Source organism: Diceros bicornis, chromosome 8 (assembly GCF_020826845.1).
Source record: "Diceros bicornis minor isolate mBicDic1 chromosome 8, mDicBic1.mat.cur, whole genome shotgun sequence".
Classification (NCBI taxonomy): domain Eukaryota; kingdom Metazoa; phylum Chordata; class Mammalia; order Perissodactyla; family Rhinocerotidae; genus Diceros; species Diceros bicornis.
Window position 1 is genome coordinate 54,506,200 of NC_080747.1, and position 22,478 is coordinate 54,528,677.

Sequence of the window (22,478 nt, forward strand, 5' to 3'; positions counted from 1 at the left end):
ATGATAAGTCATAGTGTGCCTAGGTTTAGGAAAATGATGATGTATTCTTTTCATGCCAATAGGTTTAATGTTTCCATATTAGATCAATGGAAGGGATGAGATAACAGGTTTATTAGGAAACAGAGAAGGGATGAGACATGCTAATCTAGTATGGTTCTATAGAATAAGAATCATTATTTCAAACTGCCTTCAACAAATACATTGAATTGCTCACCATAGCTTTAAGTAGCTAAGTGATGTTTTGCCTTTTTTTGAAGGATTGGTCATATGTACACATATTTTGTGAGAATGAAAATTCAATAATTCCTTTAGAGAATAGACTCCATACTATCAAAGCTATAATTGGGATGTTACACCCATAATCAAAGGCTCAAATGAGCATGAAAGCAGCCAGGTGAATCTTTTGAAAGGGCTGTGAGGTAAAGAGAAGTTGTTAGTGAAACCAAACTCTTTCTTAAATAGCTCAGTTGTGTAATAGGAAGTAGGTAGCAGTTGTTATATTTGTAAATCCATATACATTCCACTAGCAAATGAGTTAAACTGGATGAAGGCAAACATCTTGCCATGTCTTTAGATAAGGAGTGATGCCGAGGTTAGTTGCACAGTAAAAGCCAAGTAGCACTAGTGGTCTCCCAAAAGAAAATGGAGGGGGTGAATCATTTTATACAATTCTAAATATTGAATAGTTTCGACAGCAAAAGATAAAACTACAAAATATGCATGAGCCTGAAGTTAAATTATTCTAAGTACTTGCACACAAATATCGATATTGTGAATAGATAACTTAATGTCATTTTGTCCACGTGCAATGTTGAAACACAGTTAACTTCCATAATTTTTTTGGTATAATTTTTGTTTTAGAATAGTAAATTTCAATATACCCCTATACTTTTATTTTTATTTTATCTTTTGCCTCTTTTTCTGTTTGACATGATATATTTCTAACTCTGAAACAGGTAAACAATCACTTGAAAACAAATTTTGATCTTAGGTGCTAATTATGCAAGGTTGTTTTGTCACAAAAGGAAGAAACCTTTACATCACAACTTCTTCTCACTGAGATTAACAGGAGGAGTCCCATCTATGAGGCATACCAGCTTCAGGCCTCAGATACAACTATTCTCTTTTTTCCTTCCTTCCTCTTTTAGAGCACTTCTGGCAACAAAACAGACAGCATTTTGTGATAACAAATATAGCAGTTGCCACACAGGCCAGCAGGAACCCCAGAACATCCAAAGAGTGGTACTGGAACCAGTTGAGGTCATGGGAGGCTGGCCGCAGGTGTTTGGCTCCTTTGTGGCGCATGACAAACTCGATCCAGAAGACTGCTCGATCTAGAGGCTTCATTGGTTGATCATGTTGAATTCTTGATAATTTCATAGCATTCTCTTTATATCTAAAGGGGAAACACAAAGATCGAAAATTTGAAAGGAATTTAATTTGCCTATGCAAATCATTCCCATGAAAGGTTTTTGAAGCGTCATATATATGTTTCAAAATAAATATCATAGAATTGCAGAAGTATATTTTTATTTGGGTCTTCACAGATAGTTTGGTTTTTAAATTGGAATTTTCTGATGACAAATATTTTAAAAAGTGAAGATGAAGTTAAGGTGAGAAAGTTAAATCTTTTCTTCAGGGAAAATGATAGGAGCCGTTCAAAAGGTTGTAAGTCAGAGGACGAATGCAAATTTAGGATGACGCTCTTGAAGTTTTTAAGAGGAATTGTTTCATCATGGGTAAAATGCCTCTTCACCAGTCCCTCTGTTTCTACTCTGTTCTTCATAACTCTTCTATTTTCCACCCAGTAGCCAGAATAATGTTTTTCAGACACAGGTAATTTATATCACTTCCCTGCTTGAAATTTCCGTCTGGCTTCTCATCTCATGTAGAATAAATTCTAAATCATCACTTTGGCCTCAGGACTTACATGCAGAGACTGGCAACCTCCTGTAATCATTTTGTCCTCAGCACACTCTGTTGTAGGCACATTGGCCTCGTAGCTGTTTGTTGAAGCTGCCAAATGTGTCCCCAGTTCAGCACCTTTGCACTTCCCGTCCCTTCTGTCCCTGTCCTGGAGCGGCATTCCCTGTGACACCCAAGGCTTCATTCTAACTCCTTATGGAGGCTTTGGCTTCAGTGTCACTTCTCAGAGAGGCTTTTCCTGGCCCCACTGATAGCACCCCTGGACATTGTTTCTATAATTTTTAATTTTTTTCTATTTGATTTCTAGATTTCTAAATACATTTTGTAAAATATACCTTTTTTAAGTATAAATACATTAGAAAAAGGCACACATCGTAAGTGAATACCTCAAAATTTCATTATCAGCTAGAAAACTGTCAAGAAGTAAATATACCAATGCACCTACTACCTACACATTGATATAGGATACTGCAGGCTACTAGAAGCTCCCCATTTTCCTGGACATTTTAGTCACTATTCCCCTCTACATATTAACTGCTATCATTATTTTTATCATCATAGATTAGTTTTTCTGTTTCATATATTGGAATCATATAGTAATAATCATTAGTTTTTCTCCTTTCTGTAGCAGCTGTTGGTGAATTCCATTTCTGTATAGTATCCAATGTAGGAGCTACCACAGATTATCTCTTCATAATGATCAATGGACATGTGGATTGTTAATAATATTTTGACCATTTCTACTAATGCTGATGTAAATTTTCTTGTAAATGTCTTTTGATTTACATCTTTATACACTTCTCTTGCATAATACCTAGAAGGGAATTGCTGTGAAGACAGTGCACATATGATTATGATTTCTTTGTTGACTCAGAATTATTTAGAAATGTATTGCTTAATTTTCAAAATTTAGAGATTTTTATTAGTTCATTTTTTTGATGATTTCTACCTTAAATCTTGTCTGGCCAGATAATATACTCTTTATAATTTGAAAGTTTTAAATACTAAGTCTTAGTTTTACCCCAACATGCATGGTCAATTTCATTAATTACTCTATATACTGTTGAAAAATGTGTTTTCACCATCCTTATACATATATAATATATATATCAAATAGGTTACACTTTAAAATTGTGTTCTTCAAACCTTTTACATCCTTATTTATTTTGTCTTCTTTTTCTATATTATAGAAAAAATTCTTTAAAAACATCCTATTATGACTTTAGATTTTGTTTCATTTTTTCTTTTATTCTAATTTTACTTTGTTTATTTGGAGGATTTATTAGTAGGTGTTGCAAATTAATAATTTGTATTGTTGTGAAAGACTTATTTATCATTGTGAAGTATGTATCTTTTATTTATTAGTATTTCTGGTCTACTGTGTCTGTTATTAGTATAGCTACATAAACCGTTCTATGGTTACTGTTGAAATAGATTTTTTCCTACCATTGTACTTACAATCTTCTTATACTCCTCTATTTAAGCATGTCTTATAAATAGTATACAGCATTAGTTTTTAAAATCCATTCTGACAATCGTTGTCTTTAAAGGATTTAGTCTTTTTAGGTACAGTAAGTATTGATATCTTTGTATATATTCACACAAAAGCATATTTAGCAATATTCATAATAGCCAAACATGGAACAAGGAAAATATCCATAAACTGATAAATGGGTAAATAGAATGTTCTATATGCTTATCATGGAATAATATTCAGTAATAGTAAGCTACAACAAGGTAGAAAGTCAAAAACATTATCCTGAGAGACGTCAGCTTCATGGCAGAATGAGCTTCACTCAGTGAACTCTACCCCTCTAAGAAAAAACAAAAAGGACATCCATATTCCAACAGAAGCTACTCCCACAAAACAGGGGACATCTGAGACACCCAGGCAGCTGTACACCCAAGGACTGAGGAGCTGGAATCCCCAGAGTAAGTGGAAGGAGGTAAGAGGAGATCCCTTCCTTCCCCAAGGACTGCGACCCTGAGACTGTGACCATGTGGTTCTCAGAGGGCGGGGGAGTGGCAACTCTCCTTGGGAAAACCGGAGCTCTCCAAGACACCACACAGCCCATGGGGAATCCCCCTACGAAGGGAGCGCAACTGTTGCGAGGGTACTTTTGACAAGCTAGCCCCTGAGGCGAGTAGTGAACAACAGTCAGGCGAGAAAGCTCTGAGATAGGGAGGTAAAGTAAATGCCCCTCCCCCACTTGCCCACCCACCTCACACATCAGCACAGTATCACTTCAACCCCCCCAACCCCCCGCCCCCAGGGGAAGTGGCACCCAGGTGACCAGGCCCCACCCACAGCAGCAGCATGACCGCACCCCGCCCCCAGAGGCAGCAGCCCCCAGATGCACAGGCCCCACCCCTGGGAGCAGCGTGCCCACACCCTAGCACCAGAGGCAGTGGCACCTATGTGCCTGGGCACCAGCAGCGGCAACAGCATGCCTGCACCCAGGCCTCAGAGGCAGCAGTCCTCCAGCACCCAGGCTCCAGCAGTGGTGACCCCCCCAGTATCCAGGCCCCACCAACAGTGGCAGTGTACCTGAGCCCAGGCCCCAGAGGCAACGGCAGCTCAGGCCCCACCATCCCACAGCCCCAGTGGCTCCGGCTCCATCCTGCCATGGTCGCAGCTCCTTCGGCTCAACTATGCCCCGGCTCCAGCTGCATCAGGGCAACCATGCCCTGGCCCCAGCTCCTTTGGCTCAATCACCCCCCCGGCTCCAGCTGCTTCAGCTTCGCTGTGCTCAGGCTCCAGCTGACTTGGCGCCAGCAACTTCGGCCCAGCCACACTCCCATTCCAACTTCTTTGGTCCAGCAGTGCTCCAACTCTTGCTTCTTCAGCCCAGCCGTGCTTCAGCTACAACTGCTTAAACCCACCAGCTGCACCCAAGCCCCAGCTGCCTTGGCCTAGCTGCGCTCCAGCCCCAGGTGTTCCCATGCTCCAGCTCCAGCTGTTCCCACGCTTCACACCAAGCAGCCTCTGCTCACCTGTGGTTCAGATCAGCCACACTTTAGCTCAGCCATGCCTCAGCTCAGCCAAGGGCCAATCAGAGCACCTGCAGACTGAGGCAGCCACAGAGTACACAGCCCTTGACCCCCACCCAGCGGCGGCAAGAAGAAACTGTGACCATATATTTTCACTATGAGGAAAAATAAGCCAACACTTTGAAAAAATGTTGAAAAATGAGAGGCACTTTGAAAAAATATATTAAATCTCCAGACCAAAAGGAAAATGACAAGCACCCAGAAATCAACCCCGAAAGCACAGAAATATATAACCTTAGTGACAGAGAATTCAAAATAACCCTCATAAAAAATCTCAATGAAATACAAGAAAACAGATAGACAATTCAATGAAATCAGGAGTTTCTTCACAAAAGAAATGGAAACTATAAAGCAAAACCAATCAGAAATCTTAGAGATGAAAATCACAATAGAGGAGATAAAGACAAATCTGGAAGCCATAAGCAGCACGGCTGACACTTTGGAGGAAAGAATTAGCAATATTGAGGACAGCAATGCAGTAATGCTCCAGATGCAGGAGGAAAGAGAATTAAGACTGAAAAGAAGTGAAGAAACTCTCTGAGAAATATACAATGCAATTAGGAAATCCAACGTAAGGATTATAGGTATTCCAAGGGGGAGAAGAATGGGAAAAAGGAGCAAAGAACTTGTTCAAAGAAACAACAGCTGGGAACATCCCAAACCCGGAGAAGGAGCTGGAAATACCAGTGAATGAAATAAGTAGATCTCCCAACTATATCAACATGAAAAGACCGTCTCTAAGGTGTATAGTAGTAAAGCTGGCAATAGTCAACAACAAAGAAAAAATTTAAAGGGCAGCTACACAAAAACAAAATAACATACAAAGGGATTCCTATCAGGGTCTCAGCAGATTTCTCGACAGAAACTTTACAGGCTAGGAGAGAGTGGAATGACATATTCAAAATTTGGAAGGACAAAAACTTTCAGCCAAGAATACTCTATCCAGTGAAAATATCCTTCAGATATGATGGAGAAATAATAACTATCCTAGATAAACAAAAGCTAAGGGAGTTCATTGTCACAAGACACCCACTACAAGAAGTGCTCAAGAAGACCCTCATGCCTGAGGAAAGAAAGAGAAAGGGGATTCAAGGTTGTGAACAAGGAGGAAAATAGGTTGACAAAACCAGAAAAATGGCAGCTCTCTAGCAGAGCAGATTAGCAAACACCTAATTATAAAACCAAAGAACAAGAGAAAGTAAGCATCAAAAATAAATATAACTTCATCATGTAAAACACAAACTCACAACACAAGAAGGAATAAGATGTGACGACAATAATCTAGAAGGGGAAGAGGAAAGGGATCAAATGGACTTAGTCTAAGGGAATAAGAGGCCATCAAAAAATGGACTATCATATCCACGAGATTTTTTATACAAACCTCATGGCAACCACTAACCAAATAATCAGAACAGAGTCAGACATGGTAAAGAAAGACAAAACTAAGAGAACCCCAATATAGAACTACCAAATTGAATTGGTAGTCCAAAACACACAGGACGAGAAACAAAAGAAATGCAAAAGAACTGGATAATGAGCAATAAAATAGCAACAATAAGCCCTCATATCAATAACTACCGTAAATGCAAATGGAATGAACTCTCCAATCAAAAGACACAGAGTAGTGGGATGGATTAAAAAACAAGACCGAAGAATATGCTGCTTCCAGGAAGCACATCTCAGCTCTAAAGACAAACACAGGCTCAGAGTGAAAGGATGGAAGACAATATTCCAAGCCAATGGCAAACAAAAGAAAGCAGGTGTTGCCATACTTATATCAGACAAAGTTGACTTCAAGATAAAACAGGTAATAGAGACAAAGAGGGGCAATATATAATGATAAAAGGGACACCACCAAGAATACATATCAATTATAAATATATATGCACCCAACATAGGAGCACCAAAGTGCATAAAGCAACTATTAACAAACCTAAAAGGAGATATTAACAACAACACAATATTAGCAGGGGATCTTAACACTCCACTTTCATCACTGGATAGATCATCCAGACAGTAAGTCAATAGGGAAATAATGGACTCAAATGAAAAATTTGAGGAGATGGACTTAATAGACATATAGAGAGCACTCCATCCAAACACAACAGATTACACATTCTTCTCAAGTGCAGATGGAACATTCTCAACAATAAGTCATATGTTGGGAAACAAGACATGCTTACATAAATTTAAGAAGATTGAAATAATAGCAAGATCTTTTACCACCATAATGCCATGAAGTTAGAAATCAACTACAAGAAAAATGCCGGGAAAGTGACAAAGTGGTGGAGCTTCAACAACAAGCCACTAAACAACCAATGGATCATTGATGAAATTAAAGAAGAAATCAAACAACATCTGGAGACAAATGAAAATGAAAATAAACCATACCAACTCATAAGGGATGCAGCAAATGTGGTCCTAAGTGGGAAACTCATATTAGCAATACAGGCCCAACTTAACAAACAAGAAAAACCCAAATAAGCAACCTCAAACTACACCTAGCAGAATTAGAAAAAGAAGCACAAACAAAACCTAAAGTCAGCAGAAGGAGGGAAATAATAAAAATCAAAGCAGAAATAAATGAAATTGAAATAAAAAAAACAGTAGAAAGGATCAATGAAATAAAGAGTTGTTTCTTTGAGAAGATAAACAAAACTGACAAACCTTTAGCCAGACTCACTGAGAAAAAAAGAGAGAGATTTTCTAATCAATAAAATTAGAAATGAAAAGGGAGAAATTAAAATGGATACCACAGAAATACAAAAGATTATAAAAGAATACTACGAAAAACTATATGCCAACAAATTGGACAATCTAGAACAAATGGGTAAATTCTTTGACTCATACAACCTCCCAAAACTGAATCAAGAAGAAATAGAAAACCTGAATAGACAAATCACAAGTAAAGAGATTGAAACAGTAATCAAATACCTGCCAAAAAATAAAAATCCCGGACCAGATGGCTTCTCTGGAGACTTTTACCAAACATTGAAAGAAGATTTAATACCTATCCTTTTCAAACTACTCCAAAAAACAGAGGAAGATGGAACACTTCCCAACACATTCTATGAGGCTAACATCACCCTGATACCAAAGCCAGATAAAACAACACTAGGAAGGAAAAATACAGAGCAATATCCCTGATGAACACAAATGTAAAAATACTCAACAAAATATTGGCAAACTGAATACAGCAATACATTACAGAGATCATACACCATGATCAGGTAGAGTTTACACCAGGGACACAGGGGTGGTTCAACATCCACAAATCCATCAATGTGATACACCACATTAACAAAATGAGGAATAGAAACCATATGATCATCTCAATAGATGCAGAGAAGGCATTTGACAAGACCCAACATCAATTTATGATAAAAACCATTAATAAAATGAACATAGAGGGAAAGTACCTTAACATAATACAGGCCCTGTATGACAAACCCACAGCCAACATCATACTCAATGGGGAAAACCTGAAAGCCATCCATCTGAAAACAGAACGAGACAAGAGCGCCCACTCTTGCCACTCTTATTCAACACAGTATTGGAGGTCTGGCCACAGCAATTAGGCAAGAAAAAGGAATAAAAGGAATTTAAATAGGCAATGAAGAAGTGAAACTCTCCCTGTTTGCAGATGACATGATCTTATATATAGAAAACCCTAAAGAATCCATTGGAAAACTATTGGAAATAATCAACAACTACAGCAAAGTTGCAGGGTATAAAATCAACTTAAAAAAATCAGTTGCATTTCTATATACCAAGAACAAACTAACAGAAAGAGAACTGAAGAAGACAATCCCATCTACAATTGAAACAAAAAGAATAAAATATTTAGGAATAAATTTAACCAAGGAAGTGAAAGACCTATACAATGAAAACTATAAGACATTATTGAGTGAAATCAATGACGACATAAAGAAATGGAAAAATATTCCATGCACTTGGATTGGAAGAATAAAAATTAGTTAAAATGTCCATACTACGTAAAGAAATCTACAGATTCAAGGCAATCCCAATTAGAATCCCAAGGATATTCTTCACGGAAATCAACCAAGAATACTAAATTTCATATGGGGCAACAAAAGACTCTGAATAGCTAAAGCAATCCTGAGAAAAAAGAACAAAGCAGGAGGCATCACAATCCCTGACTTCAAAACATACTACAAAGTGATAGTAATTAAAGCAGCATGATACTGGTACAAAAACAGGCACACAGATTAATGGAATGGAATTGAAAGCCCAGAAATAAAACCTCACATCTACGAGTAGCTAATCTTTGACAAAGGAGCTAAGAACATACAATGGAGAAAGGAAAGTCTCCTCAATGAATGGTGTGGGGAAAACTGGACAGCCACTTGCAAAAGAATGAAAGTAGATCATCTTCTTTCACCATATACCAAAATTGACTCAAAATGGATCAAAGACCTAAAGGTGAGACCTGAAACTATAAAACTCCTGGAGGAAAATATAGGCAGTACACTATTCATCATCAGCCATAAAGGGATCTTTTCGAATTCGATGTCTACTCAGACAAGGGAAACAAAAGAAAAAAAAACAAGTGAGACTTCATCAGATTAAAGAGCTTCAACAAAGCAAATGACCCAGGATCAAAATGAACAGGCAGCCCACCAGCTGGGAAAAAATATTTGCAAACCATATATCCGACAAGCGATTAATCTCCATGATATATAAAGAACTCACGCAAATGAACCACAAGAAAACAAACAACCTGATAAAAAAATGGGCAGAGGAAATGAACAGACAGTTTTCCAAAGAAAAGAAGATATACAGATGTCCAATAGGCACATGAAAAGATGCTCAACACCACTAATCATCAGGGAAATGCAAATCAAAACCACCCTAAGATATTATCTTACACCTGTCAGAATGGCTATAATCACCAAGACAAAAAATAACAAATGTTGGAGAGGATGTGGAGAAACAGGAACCCTAATTCACTGCTGGTGGGAATGCAAACTGGTGCAGCCTCTACGGAAAACAGTATGGAGATTCCTCAAAAAATTAAAAATGGAAATACCTTATGATCCAGCTATCCCATTACAGGGTATCTACCCAACGAACCTGAAAGCAACAATCCAAAGAAGTTTGTGCACCCCTATATTCATCACAGTATTATTCACTATAGACAAGACATGGAAGCAACCCAAGTGTCTCTCAACTGATGATTGGATAAAGAAGATGTGGTATGTATATACAGTGGAATACTACTCAATTATAAAAAAAGACAAAATCGTCCCATTTGCAACAACATGGATGGACCTGGAGGGTATTATGTTGAGTGAAATAAATCAGAAAGAGAAAGACAAACAGTACATGATTTCACTCACATGTGGAAGATAAACCAAGACACGGACAGATAGAACTATTTGGTGGTTACCAGGGGCAAGGGGGGTGGGGGGAGGGCAGAAAGGGTGAAGGGATACGTTTATATGGTGACTGACAAACAATAATGTACCATAAAAATTTCACAATAAAAAAAAGTTAAAAAAAAACAACACATTATCCTCTGTGAAAGAAGCCAGTTGCAGAAGACCATATATTGTATGATTCTGTATATATAGGAAATGTCCAGAAGGTTGAATCTATAGAGACAGAAATTTGATTAATAGAGGATTGACCAGGTGTGAATGAGAAGTGACTTCTTCTTCTTTTTGTTTTTTTGGGGGGAGGAAGATTGGCCCTGAGCTAACATCTGCCAATCCTCCTCTTTTTGCTGAGGAAGACTGGCCCTGGGCTAACATCCATGCCCATCTTCCTCCACTTTATATGGGACACTGCCACAGCTTGGCTTGACAAGCGGTGCGTAGGTGGGCGCCCTGGATCCGAACCAGTGAACCCCGGGCTGCCGCAGCGGAGTGTGCGCACTTAACCCTTGCGCCACCAGGCTGGCCCCGGAAGTGACTTCTAAGGCATGTCAGATTTCCTTTTGTGGTGATAAAAATGTCGTAATATATATTATTTTGAAGGTTTCATACCTCTGAGAACATACCACATGTATTGGAATTTATAGTATTAAAGTATATAAATTATATCTCACTATAAAATCTGCTAAAATAATGATTGATGAAGTCAATTTTTCATATAAATAGACTTACAGTTTCAGAGATGTTAGGTACTGAATTGAAAGAATTTATGATGTTTTTTTCTAGGTTATCTTTCTTTTTTCTCTGGTTCTATCATATTTTTAAAAGTGTGTCCTTCTTGCAATTACCTATGAAACTTTACGTTATTTGAAGAGAAAAGTGTTGCACCAGTTGATTACCCATTAAATCTATGGGGTAAAATACAGCTTTGAAATAAATGTCTGGGTGAACATAAAAGTAGATTTAAGAATGGTTAAATCATTTTAACAATTTCATGTTTTGAATCTTAAAAATGGGGTGAAACTCACACTCACCATTGGCAAAAGAACCTATCTGTAAATAGCACCTATTAAAAAGAAATTGTGATACTCACGATGGGTCATTAATGACTGTCTTCAATGCGTTGAGTAAATCAGTACTTGACATTGTGTTGAAGTCCAGTCTAACAGCTGCTCCTTTCTTCTTCATGCGCTCAATATTATCAGGTTGATCAACAAACAAAGGAACGCCCACCATAGGGATCCCATGGTAGATGGCCTCATAGACCCCATTGGCTCCACCATGAGTTATAAAGGCTTTGGTTTTCAGATGACCTAGGATTAGGTGAATTTCAGCAACTTATTAAGTATAAGTCTTAGAATAAAATGAGAGTAGGGCAATATAAGACACTGAAAGAGGCCTTGTATTCTAGATAATAGATTATTGTACACAGGAAACTGCATTAAAATGTCTTTCAGAACTCAAAGGAAGAAGCACCTAAGTCTGCTCTAAAAGTAAATGAGGGCTACGTAGAAGATTGATGTATGACTTACTACTTGAAAAATGAGTACAAGATTGCCATGTGGGCAGTACTGAAAGAGAACACTCTGGATAAAAAAATAATGTGTGGAATAAAAAGGGGTAGAGGATATGTTCGAATACTTCTCTTAACGAAGTAATGAAGTCACTGAGTCTGACAAGTAATGTTTCAAGGAAGTTAGTGGTGGCACAGGGATCAGGAGAAGGAAAAGTTACACTAATCATTTCCCCCTAGGGCTGGGAAATAAATATAATTAACTTAATTTTTATTTTTGAGGTTTCCAATAACAAATGCTCAATAAATTTGCTTCCTCGTGAACCATTATCATCTGGTGGCAGTTACTTTCATTTCAGTGTTTCTTTTCCAGAGTCTTACCAAGAAGGTCATTCTGGGGGATCCACTTATAGAGCCGAGTATTTGGCCCTAAGGTATCTGGCTTCTTGCCATCAAATCTCCATATAACCTGTTAGAGTAAAGAAAATACCTTATTCCCTGAGTCAAAATTAAGATACAGCATGTTAGAGACTAAATAGATTAAGAGGAATCTGGAAAACCCGTTCAGCATGACAGATGAGGAAATGAGAACAAGACAGGGTAAGGAGAACTACTAAAACACTGATGTAATAGGAATACTCATCTTTAATGTACTTATTTTATATTCAGTCAAGTGTGACTGCAAACTTGATGTTTCACACTTGGATTAGACAAATGGCATTTTCAATAACAATTCAAGTGCATCAAACGTTTTTAGGTAGTCCTTATAACTGTAGTGCAAAAAAAATGGAAATTACTAATTTTCTGCTTATTTGGCTATTTATTATTCTAGCTCTCAGCTTCTAAATTTAACGTTAGCCTGTTTATTTCTTTTTGAATGTTGGGCGAAGCAGCTTACTTATATCCACTTGTTCCACAAGTTATTTTATTAGAGTTTTACTTCTTTTGATTGACAGAGAGGGAAACGTATGCAATTAGCTATTTGCGGGAAGAAAACAGTTCTGATTATTAACAATTTATTATTAATTATAAATAATTTCTGCTTGGTAAGTATGTTTAGCTTCTTTTAAATTACCAATTATTATTTACTATTTCCAAGAGAAATTTCAAGTAGTAATTTTTTCACATGAATCCAGAGTATTAACACTATTGCTAGGTTTGAAAATTCTTTAAATGTTGAAAAGAAGAGCCTCTTGGTACTTCATAAATAACAGTAAAGCTGTCAAAAAAATGAATATTTTGATGATGCTAAATTTTAGTCAATGACTGTTAACACTTTAAAGATGCACTCAAAAAACTGACAACATTGATTAATATGGTTTCTTATAGCCAATCCACGTCCAAGTCCAGTACCAAGATTAGGTACAGATTTTGGAATTCCCAAGCAATCATTGTAAGCGAGATTCTAATTTACCAGTGTTATCATCTATTTTCAATGTGAGTCTTAAAGTAACTTTAGTTCTCAGCAAATTGGCATAGATAATAAGCAGAAATCTATGTCAGTTAGAAAACTAAAAACTACTCTGGGTAGTTCAAAACTACCCAGAGACTTCAGGTATGTTCCATATATTAGAAATAATTTACTACCATAGTTTATTAGAGAAGGGCATCTGAAACTTTCCCATGCTAGCCTTGCTTCTAGTTGAGTACTTTTTATATTCCCTTCTCCATCTTCAATCAGGAGGCGTTATTTTTCAGACGTTTTAGAAACAGAGTTTTTGCAGGACCATAATTTTATAAAAGACCTTATGGGCTGACCCACCTCTACCCTTTCACTTATGTTTTCCTGTTTCAGACATTAACAGGGCACAGTCCACAAGAGCAGTTTTTTCTCTTTCTTTTTTCCAGGTTAGTTTCTTTCTCTCTCTAAATCATCAGAGCTGGATAGGTACCTGGATGCAGCTTGGTGAGCCCTGGCCATCCTTTCTCTGTGTAGCACCGTGAAAAGCACATTGAATAGGCCTATTCTGAAATGCAGGGGAAGTAAAAGAGGCCTGGATTACCAGACCTAAACTTCAGGATGCCTTTCAGACTGTTATTGTTTCTTTCTTAAGGTTGCTGTTAAAATTTAACTCCTCTCTGAGAACATGTGTGTTGTGTACGGTGCCCTCAGGAATCATGTGAGGAAAAGGAGCAAAAACAGGGCAGAATTTGATGATATTTGTACATGCTAGTAATATCATTATAATACCAACACTTCCTGCTGCACCTCTTAAATATGTTTATTTCTGATCTCAATGTTAATGCAAATGTTATTGTCAAACAAGAACACCCTCTGCACTGTTGGCACCTGCCATGTATATTTCAATTTTTAAACTGATATATGAGATCAATTGGATCTATCTTAATACAATGTAGTTTATCTTTCATGCATGAAATTTCTGTAATCAAACCGTTTTGAAACTTCAACAGATGCAGTAAACAATTGTCCACTATAAGTACTTTATCTAACCTTTTGTGGAATCTGGGCAAGGGCTGATGCAATCACATTGGCCCTTTCTTCTGTCACGTTACTGACTATTGACCCCAGAGAAAAGACCACAATACCGTTTTCTCCAGAGCTCTGGACAAACTCTTCCATTTCCTGTGAAGAAAGAATTTGCTCCATCACAAAAGAGCAACAGCATAGCAAACACTATTGAAAGGTTTGTTACAAACAACTAAGGAGAGAAAATTATCTATTGTCAGAAATTACTAGACTAGTGCTTGTTTATTTTTAATTGTGGTAAAATATACATAACTTAAAATTTACCATCTTAACCATTCCTAAGATTACAGTTCAGGAGTATGTACATTATCATTGTTCTACAACCAATCTCCAGAACTTTTAATCTTGCAAATTGAAACTATACCCATTATACAACGATTCCCTGGCACCTGCATTCTACTTTCTGTTTCTATGAATTTGACCAGTCTAGATAAGTTATATAAGTGAAGCATACAATATTATTTGTTTCATAAGTGGCCCATTTCACTTATGGTAACATCCTTAATGTTCAGCCATGTTGTAGCATGTGTTAGAATTTATTTCCATTTTAAGTCTGAGTAATATTCCATTCTGTGTAAATAACACATTTTGTCTATTAATTCTTCTGACACTTGGGTTGCTTCCACATTCAGCTCTTGTGAATAGTGTTGTTATGGAGATGGGTGTGCATATACCTCATGGGTCTCCTAATGTCAATTCTTCTGGATAAATACCAAGAAGTGGAATTGGTGGACCTTATGGTAATTCTGTTTTTAATTTCTTTAGGAACCTCCATTCTGTTTTCCTCAGTCAGTGGCTGTTTATAACACATCTAATCCCTTGGTTCCTTAAGAATGACACAATGCGTATGAGATTGACTTTCTTTATTATGTATATTTGTACAAATATGTGCATGGGTGTGTCTGTATAAGCTAGAAGTGAAACAGAGCCAGTACACAGTAGAGCAGAGGAAATGCTCTTAGACAATATTATATCTAGACTCTCCATTTACACTGTTATTAATTACTAATGTAGATTCTTGAAGGAGGCCACCGAGCAGCATCTTAACTCACCTTTGATTCTTTATCATTATAGTTCTACTAAATCATTTGTGTTTATTACAGGCAGGATTTATGGAGAATTATTTTAGTTTCATCATTAGCATTTTATTTCTCTGACTATGAACACTACGAAAAAGCTTGCTATGATTTAGATGATTTTACATCTTTTTTCTCTTTGCTCTGTAATAACTGATACCTCACCTTAACCTTTGTCAGTATTTCCCAAGCTCCCCCCCAAATCACTCTCTAAAGGCTGCAGAATTGCTGTCATTCATGACTCTTATTACTGTTTGGAGTTTCCATGAGATAGCCCTAAGTTTCCCGTTTATAATACAGAAATATACATGTATGTTACTTATTTGAGTGACCATATTTCTGTTTTGTTTATGTGTGATACCTTTTACCCATATCGTAAAAACAATGTCCTAGTAGAATGTACTATGTGTAACAGGCTGTGAGGGACCCTCATCCTCACCTGACTGAGTCTCCCAGGGAGCAGCTGCCCCACATTGGGAGAGGTACAGCAGAGCATTTTGCAGCAGATTTCCGGTTACTCTTTTGCTTGGGCTTGTTTCAGAATTATTCTGATTTGTAGACCCATATTCTTGCCAATTTACATTCAATTTATTCCTTTCTGTACTGGAATATTTTCTTATTGCTCAATATAGTCTCTTACCAAACAAACAAACAAACAAATATAAAAGAGCCAAATTTTTCCTGGATATCTCATCAAAAATGCATACTCATCCTTTTTTCTTTAGCCTTTCTGTTTTAAATTTATTACTTGTTCTTTTCTCTTTGGAAAATAATGACAGAACCCTTCCAAGATAAAGAGTATACTTTCAAATCCTAATCATTCTTATTGGATGATCCCCACTGGATGTTCTTTAGCATTGTGGTCTTTCCTTATTATTGTACTGTTCACACAGTTTTAATTGCATGCTTCTATTCTATCTTTCCAAGTAGAATGTTAGGTGTGTTTGGGGGAAAATTGTGTCTACACTGCTTCTCTGCATATCCAGCTCTTATCTCTGGACTATGCTAGTCACTTGAAGAATATTCTTTAAATGAGTGACTGATACTTTCTTATGTGCTAAATAATGAGATTTTCATTTAACTGACCCTATTCCAAAAGTCTTCTAGGTAAAATATGTTATTCTGTGATGACAATGAAGTTCAAATTCTTGTAATGGTATTGAAATATATGTGTTTCTAATTGGCAGGTCACTTTACCCAACTTCCCACAACATTCTCACTGTAATCAAACATTCTAAATGAAGAACACAGAATCGTTTCTATTGAAAATGCAAAGTAAGCAAACCAAACAAAGAGGAACAGATCACCTGAGGCAGGGGTTTGGCAGGTTTGCAGTGAAATCCTCCGATATATTCAAAATGTGGTAAGAAGGGGCGAGGAAATTCAAAATCCCAATAGGTTCGAATGAGCCACATTTCAGCTTTCTTCATTAACCCAGGTAATGTAGTGGGCCTTCCTGAAGGGAAAAAAAACAAAGAAAAGTAGAGGAAATGATAGTATTGTAAAACGACAATACCAGATAATTTTCTGAAAGGAGCTTGGAATGACATAGCCAAAGATGTTTAAAAGGGTCTGTGGTTTCATAATCCAAAGAATTAAACATTCATTTGTTTACTCCGTAAAGCTGCAAAAGTAATTGATGCAAATGTAAACAATGATTTCAACTGCTCACTCAATTAACCATACCATTTCCATGGAAACACTTTGCCCTAGAGTACTTAGTCTAGTTTCTACAATTTAGCAAGCTATTGACTTGGTCCTAGATTTTCCAGGTAAACTGTGAGTTTTTTGGATGTATGGCTTTTCCTGTATTTGATTCATGTTAAGAACCTAACAATATTTACATAGTGAATGAATGTCGTTTTAAAATATAGCTGGAAAGTTTTCATAAAATATGGAAATAGATGTGCTCACCCTTAATTTTGGCTCATTTTATCTTTAATGGAAGACCTTGTTTTATAAAATGTAGCCTAGGAACTTGAATGTCTACCTCTTGACAATATTTTAGGCCTGTAAAACAGATGATTTGTAAGTACTTAGTGAAGGAATGTGTAATTATTAGAAACTCAAATTATGGGTTCTTGTGTCTCAGATAGAGCCATCATATCCTTCATTTGTGAAGGAATCCTTCTGCTAATATGGCAAAAGAGTTTATTTTTTAAATGAATCTAACCTAAACAAGGGGAAGCAATTTCCTCAAGGCTCCCTAGAGTGTTGTGTTAGAAATATGTAACTCCTCAATCTGTATGTCTGCCTTGATCAAGATATTTAATGAAATATCTAATGACTTTATTGTAGATGAAAAAAATTACAGTAAAAGTAATGTGTAGTATGAATAGGCAGAGCACAGAGGATTTTTAGAGCAGTGAAACTATGCTGTATGATATTTTAAAGGTGGAAATATGATGTTATAACTTGTCCAAACTCATAGAATGTATAAGACCAATAGAGAACCCCAATATAAAATATCGACTTTGGATGATAATGATGTGTCACAATAGTTTCATCAGTTGTAACACATGTACTTCTCTGGTGGAGGATGTCGATGATAAGAGAAGCAATGCGTGAGTGGAGGCAGGGTGTATATGGAAAATCTCTACTCAATATTGTAGCGGACGTAAAACTCCTCTATGCAAGAAAGCCTATTATAAACAAACGAACAAGAAAGGATATATGGTTGCTTAACGAACTCGTCAGTGCTTTAATTTTTAGTTTATGATTTCCTGGAGTGTCCTGTACTAGGATGGGCCACAGGGTTCTAACTGACCCTATAATTTAAGCATTTCCATAATATTTGTGAGTTTGAGAGATCATTTTGTATTTTTATTTCAATATTTTACTTATGCAAGAAAAATTCCTCTGACTATGCAAACTCACCTTCCAAGGCACTACAAAAGTTAGGATTTCAAGCTACCAACTAAAAACATGACTTACCTAGTACTTCAGTGTAAAACTGATCCCACCTCTTCTCATTAAATGTTTGGAACCAAAAATCAAAATAAAGCAAATATATCATACTTTTTACCCTCTCCATGAATGTCATTTGATCACTTAATTCTGACATAACAACAGGTACATAGGATGGAGGGTATGGAAGTCCTCCGCTGTACTTTTCAATTTTATGGCCAGGAGAGAAGCGGACACTGTACATTAAAGGTACTTTCAGTAGCTCAGCCAGCAGCTCACCACAGGGTCCAATGGGGTCTGAAAGAATGAGATCAAATCTTGATTCTTGTAGATTTGTGAGAAGTTTCTTGTTCAAAACCACATCTCTACAGAAGTTTTCCATAATATCAGAATATTCCCAGAAGAGTTCTTGCATTAGTGAAAAATATGTCCAAAATGTATCTTTTGGCATATGATATGTCCATTTGTCGATCATTTTCGTGGAAAAAGCCACACAATCATGTTTTGTTATAGATGAAGGATAAATCTCATATTTAATAGCAGATGGTTTGTTGGGATCAACAAGAATGGAAGCTGAAGATGTCAGAACAATCACTTCATGACCTCTCTGGACAAGTTCATCCAGGATTATCTTCATATTGATCCAATGGCTATATTCTGTGGGCCACACCAGCACCTTTCCACCACTCCCAGGGCTAAAGTAACAACCCAGCTGTAGCAGCAGAAGAACTGAAATCCATTTCATAGACATCCTGGTGGAATGGAAAACTTATTTTCAAATTTCTGATCTCTTCTACCATTGCTCAGTCTTTTATATTCAAGGAAAAATCAATCAGGACGTTAAAATATAACTCCTACATCAAAGTAAATAGATTATATGAGCAGTCAGAGCATTCAGATAGGAAGTGGAAAAAGCAAAAGGTAGATGACTTGGTTTGTATATATATGCTTACGGTCTGTTTTAAGATTAAAACTGCTATCATGTGTAAGTCACTTGTATTTGGAAGACTGTCACGAACAGTGGTGAGGGAGAGGTAACTGTGTCTGCAGTCTTCTTGAACTTTAAAGTATACAATTCAGCAGTTCATAGTACATTCACAGAATTGTGCAACGAGAACAGCAATCAATTTAAGAGCATTTTCATCACCCACTGATAAAACTTTACCCTTTAGACAAAACTCCCTAATCTCTACCTCCCCCAAGCCTCATCCAACAATTAATCTAGTTTCTGTCTTTAGATTTGCCTATTCTGAACATTTCCTGTAAACGGAATCATGCAATATGTGGTCTTCTGTGACTGGCTCCTTTCATTTAGCACATTTTAAAGGTTCATCCATGTTGTATGTCACGGCTTCATTCCTTTTTATTGGCAAATAATATCCCATAGTATGGATACTCCATATCTTGTTTATTCATTCATCAGTTGATTTATACTTTTTTCCCATTTTTTGTCTATTATAAATAGTATTTTTTTATTAATTTTCACCTAAATTTTTGAGTGGACATGTTTTCCTTTCTTTTGCATATATACCTAGAAGTAGAATTGTTGGGTCATATGAAATACTACGCTTCACCTTGAGGATGTGGCATACCATTTTCCAAAATGACTGCACCATTTTCCATTACCACTAGCAACATATAATGGTTCCAATTTCTCTATATCCCTGCCAACACTTGTTACTGTCTTTCTCTCTAATTTTAGGTATACTTGTGGGAGTGAAGTCATATCTCATTGTCATTTGAGTTACTTTTCCCTGATCTTAGTAATGCTAAACACCTTTGCATATGCATGTTCAACACCTATAGATCTTTCTTGGAGAACTATCTATTCAGAACCTTTGTTAATTGTTTAATCGGATTATTTGTCTTATTATTATTCAATTATAAGAGCTTTTAAAAATATATTTTGGGTATAAATCCCTTATGAGATATATGATTTCTAAATATATTCTCAAGAGTATTGTCACTTTCTTGATGGTGTCCTTTATACAGTAAAAGGTTTAAATTTTGATGAAGTTCCATTTCTCTATTTGTAATTTGGTTGCTGTGCTTTTGGTGTCATATTTAAGAAACCATTGACAAATCCAGTATCACAACATTTTCCTATGATTTTCCTTAAGAGTCTTAGAGTTCTATTTTATATTTAGGTTTTTGATCAATTTTGAGTAATTTTTGTATATGGTTTGAGGCAGCCAGTCCAACTTCATTCTTTTACATGTGGATAATCAGTTTCTCCTGAAGTATTTATTTAAATGATTGTTCATTCCTTTGTCAAAAAACAATTGATCATCAATGTGTGAGTATATTTCTGGATCCCAATATCTAGTTTATTGATTTATTTGCTTGTCTCTGTGCCTATATCACACTCTCTTGAGTAGTGTAGTTTGTAGTTGGTTTTGAAATCAATTAGTATTACTCCTCTAATTTTGTTCTTTTTTTTCAAGATGGTTTGATGATTTTTAGATCCCTTGAATATCTATGTCAATTTTAGAATTAGTTTGGTAATTCACACAAAGAAGTCAGCTGGGATTTTGATAGAGATTGTCTTGAATCTGTATATTAATTTGTGGGGAATTGTCATTACGACAATATTAAGTGTTTTGATCCTAGAATATGAGCTGCCTTTCCTTTTATTTAGGCCTTTTGAAATACATTTCCACAATGTTTTGTAGTTTCCACAGTATATGTTTTGCAATTTACTTGTTAAATTTATTCTTAAGTATTTTATTCTTCTGGTGCTATTGTACAGTCATGAGCTGCATATAGATGTTTCAGTCAATGACCGGCCACATATGTGATAGTGATCCCATAAGATTTTATGATATAGCCTAAGTGTGTAGTAGGCTATACCATCTAAGTTTGTGTAGTGCAGTCTATGAAGTTCACACAATGACAAAATTGCCTAACGATGCAATTCTCAGAATGTATCACTGTTATTAAGTGACTATGACTTTGATGCGATTATTTTCTTAATTTAATTTTGGATTGCTTATTGCAATTGTATGGTGTATATTTTCCAGTGAATTCTCAAATGTCTTTTCTATATAAAATCATTTCATATGAAATAGAGATAGTTTTACATCTTCCTTTCTAATGTGGATTTCTTTATTTTATGTTCTTGCCAAATGTCTTGGCTTTACCCTCCAATAAAATGTTGAATAGAAATGATGAGAGTGGACCTCCTCATCTTGCTATTATCTTAGCAAAAAAAAAAATTTACTGTTTCACCATCAAGTATTCCTAGTTTATTGATTATTTTCATCATGAAAAACATTGGATTTTCTCAAATGATTTTTCAGAATTTACTGAGATGATCATGCAGCTTTTGTCCTTCATTTTATTGATAATGGTGTATTATATTAATGATTTTTCAGTTGTTAGAGCAACTTTGCATTCCTTGCATAAATTCCAGTTTTTCTTGGTCTATAACCCCTTTTGTCTATTCCTGATTTGGTTTGCTCACTTTTCGTAAGGACATTTGTGTCTACATTCTTAGGAGATATTGGTCTGTAGTGTTCTTTGCTTGTGATGTCTTTGTGTGTTTTCAGTATCAGGGCCTTATTGAATATGTTGGCAAAAAATTAGAACCCAAGAAATTAGGTGGAAATAAAAGAAGGAGGAAAATAATAAAAATCCTTCTGCTGAATTTGGTCTTTGTTTCTCCTTCTTTTTCTAGTTCTGTAGGGTGTAGTTTAAGATTATTTGTTTGATATTTTTCTTATTTTTGAGGTAGGCCTGTATTGCTGTAAATTTCCCCGTTAGCACTGCTTTTGCTGCATCCCATATGAGTTGGTATGTTATGTTTTCATTTTAATTTGTCTCCGGGTATCTTTTTATTTCTTCCTTGATTTCTTCATTGATACAATATTTGTTCAGTAGTGTATTTTTTAGTTTCCACATATATGTGACTTTCTCAGCTTTTTTCTTGTAGTTCATTTCTAATTTTATGTCACTGTGGTCAGAAAACATGCTTGATATTTCAAATTTCTTAAATTTATTGAGGCTTGACTTGTTTCCCAAGATATGGTCTATCTTTGATTGTTCCAGGTGCACTTTTGAAGAAAGTGTATTCTGTTGTTTTGGGATGACATGTTCTATATATATGTATTAAGTCCATCTGG

At 36.2% G+C, this 22,478-nt stretch overlaps 1 protein-coding gene across 4 annotated transcripts; it reads right to left on the reverse strand.

Moving 5' to 3' along the window:
• Window positions 1-1,116: 1,116 nt before the first annotated feature.
• Window positions 1,117-19,108, reverse strand: LOC131409322 (UDP-glucuronosyltransferase 2B31-like). Of its 4 annotated transcripts, XM_058546400.1 has the most exons (7): window positions 18,796-19,108; window positions 18,385-18,444; window positions 16,758-16,906; window positions 14,339-14,470; window positions 12,268-12,355; window positions 11,467-11,686; window positions 1,117-1,396 (listed from the first exon to the last, which is right to left on the reverse strand). In XM_058546400.1, exons 1-7 carry the CDS (start codon window positions 19,106-19,108, stop codon window positions 1,117-1,119), a joined length of 1,242 nt encoding a protein of 413 aa, XP_058402383.1. The 4 variants fall into 4 exon arrangements, with proteins under 4 accessions (XP_058402383.1, XP_058402382.1, XP_058402379.1 ...); XM_058546399.1 differs by lacking the exon at window positions 18,385-18,444 and having other exon boundaries at window positions 18,637-19,108; XM_058546396.1 differs by having other exon boundaries at window positions 18,385-19,108.
• Between the last annotated feature and the right edge of the window lie 3,370 nt (window positions 19,109-22,478).

Bases quoted from the DNA above. Each gene is read 5' to 3' on its own strand.
- LOC131409322 (XM_058546396.1), bottom strand. From the start codon at position 19,108: ATGTCTATGAAATGGATTTCAGTTCTTCTGCTGCTACAGCTGGGTTGT. The intron at 14,471-16,757 runs GTGATCTGTTCC...CTTTCTTCACAG, and splicing joins CTGCCAAACCCCTGCCTCAG to GAAATGGAAGAGTTTGTCCA. The intron at 11,687-12,267 runs GTAAGACTCTGG...ACCTAATCCTAG, and splicing joins CCCCCAGAATGACCTTCTTG to GTCATCTGAAAACCAAAGCC.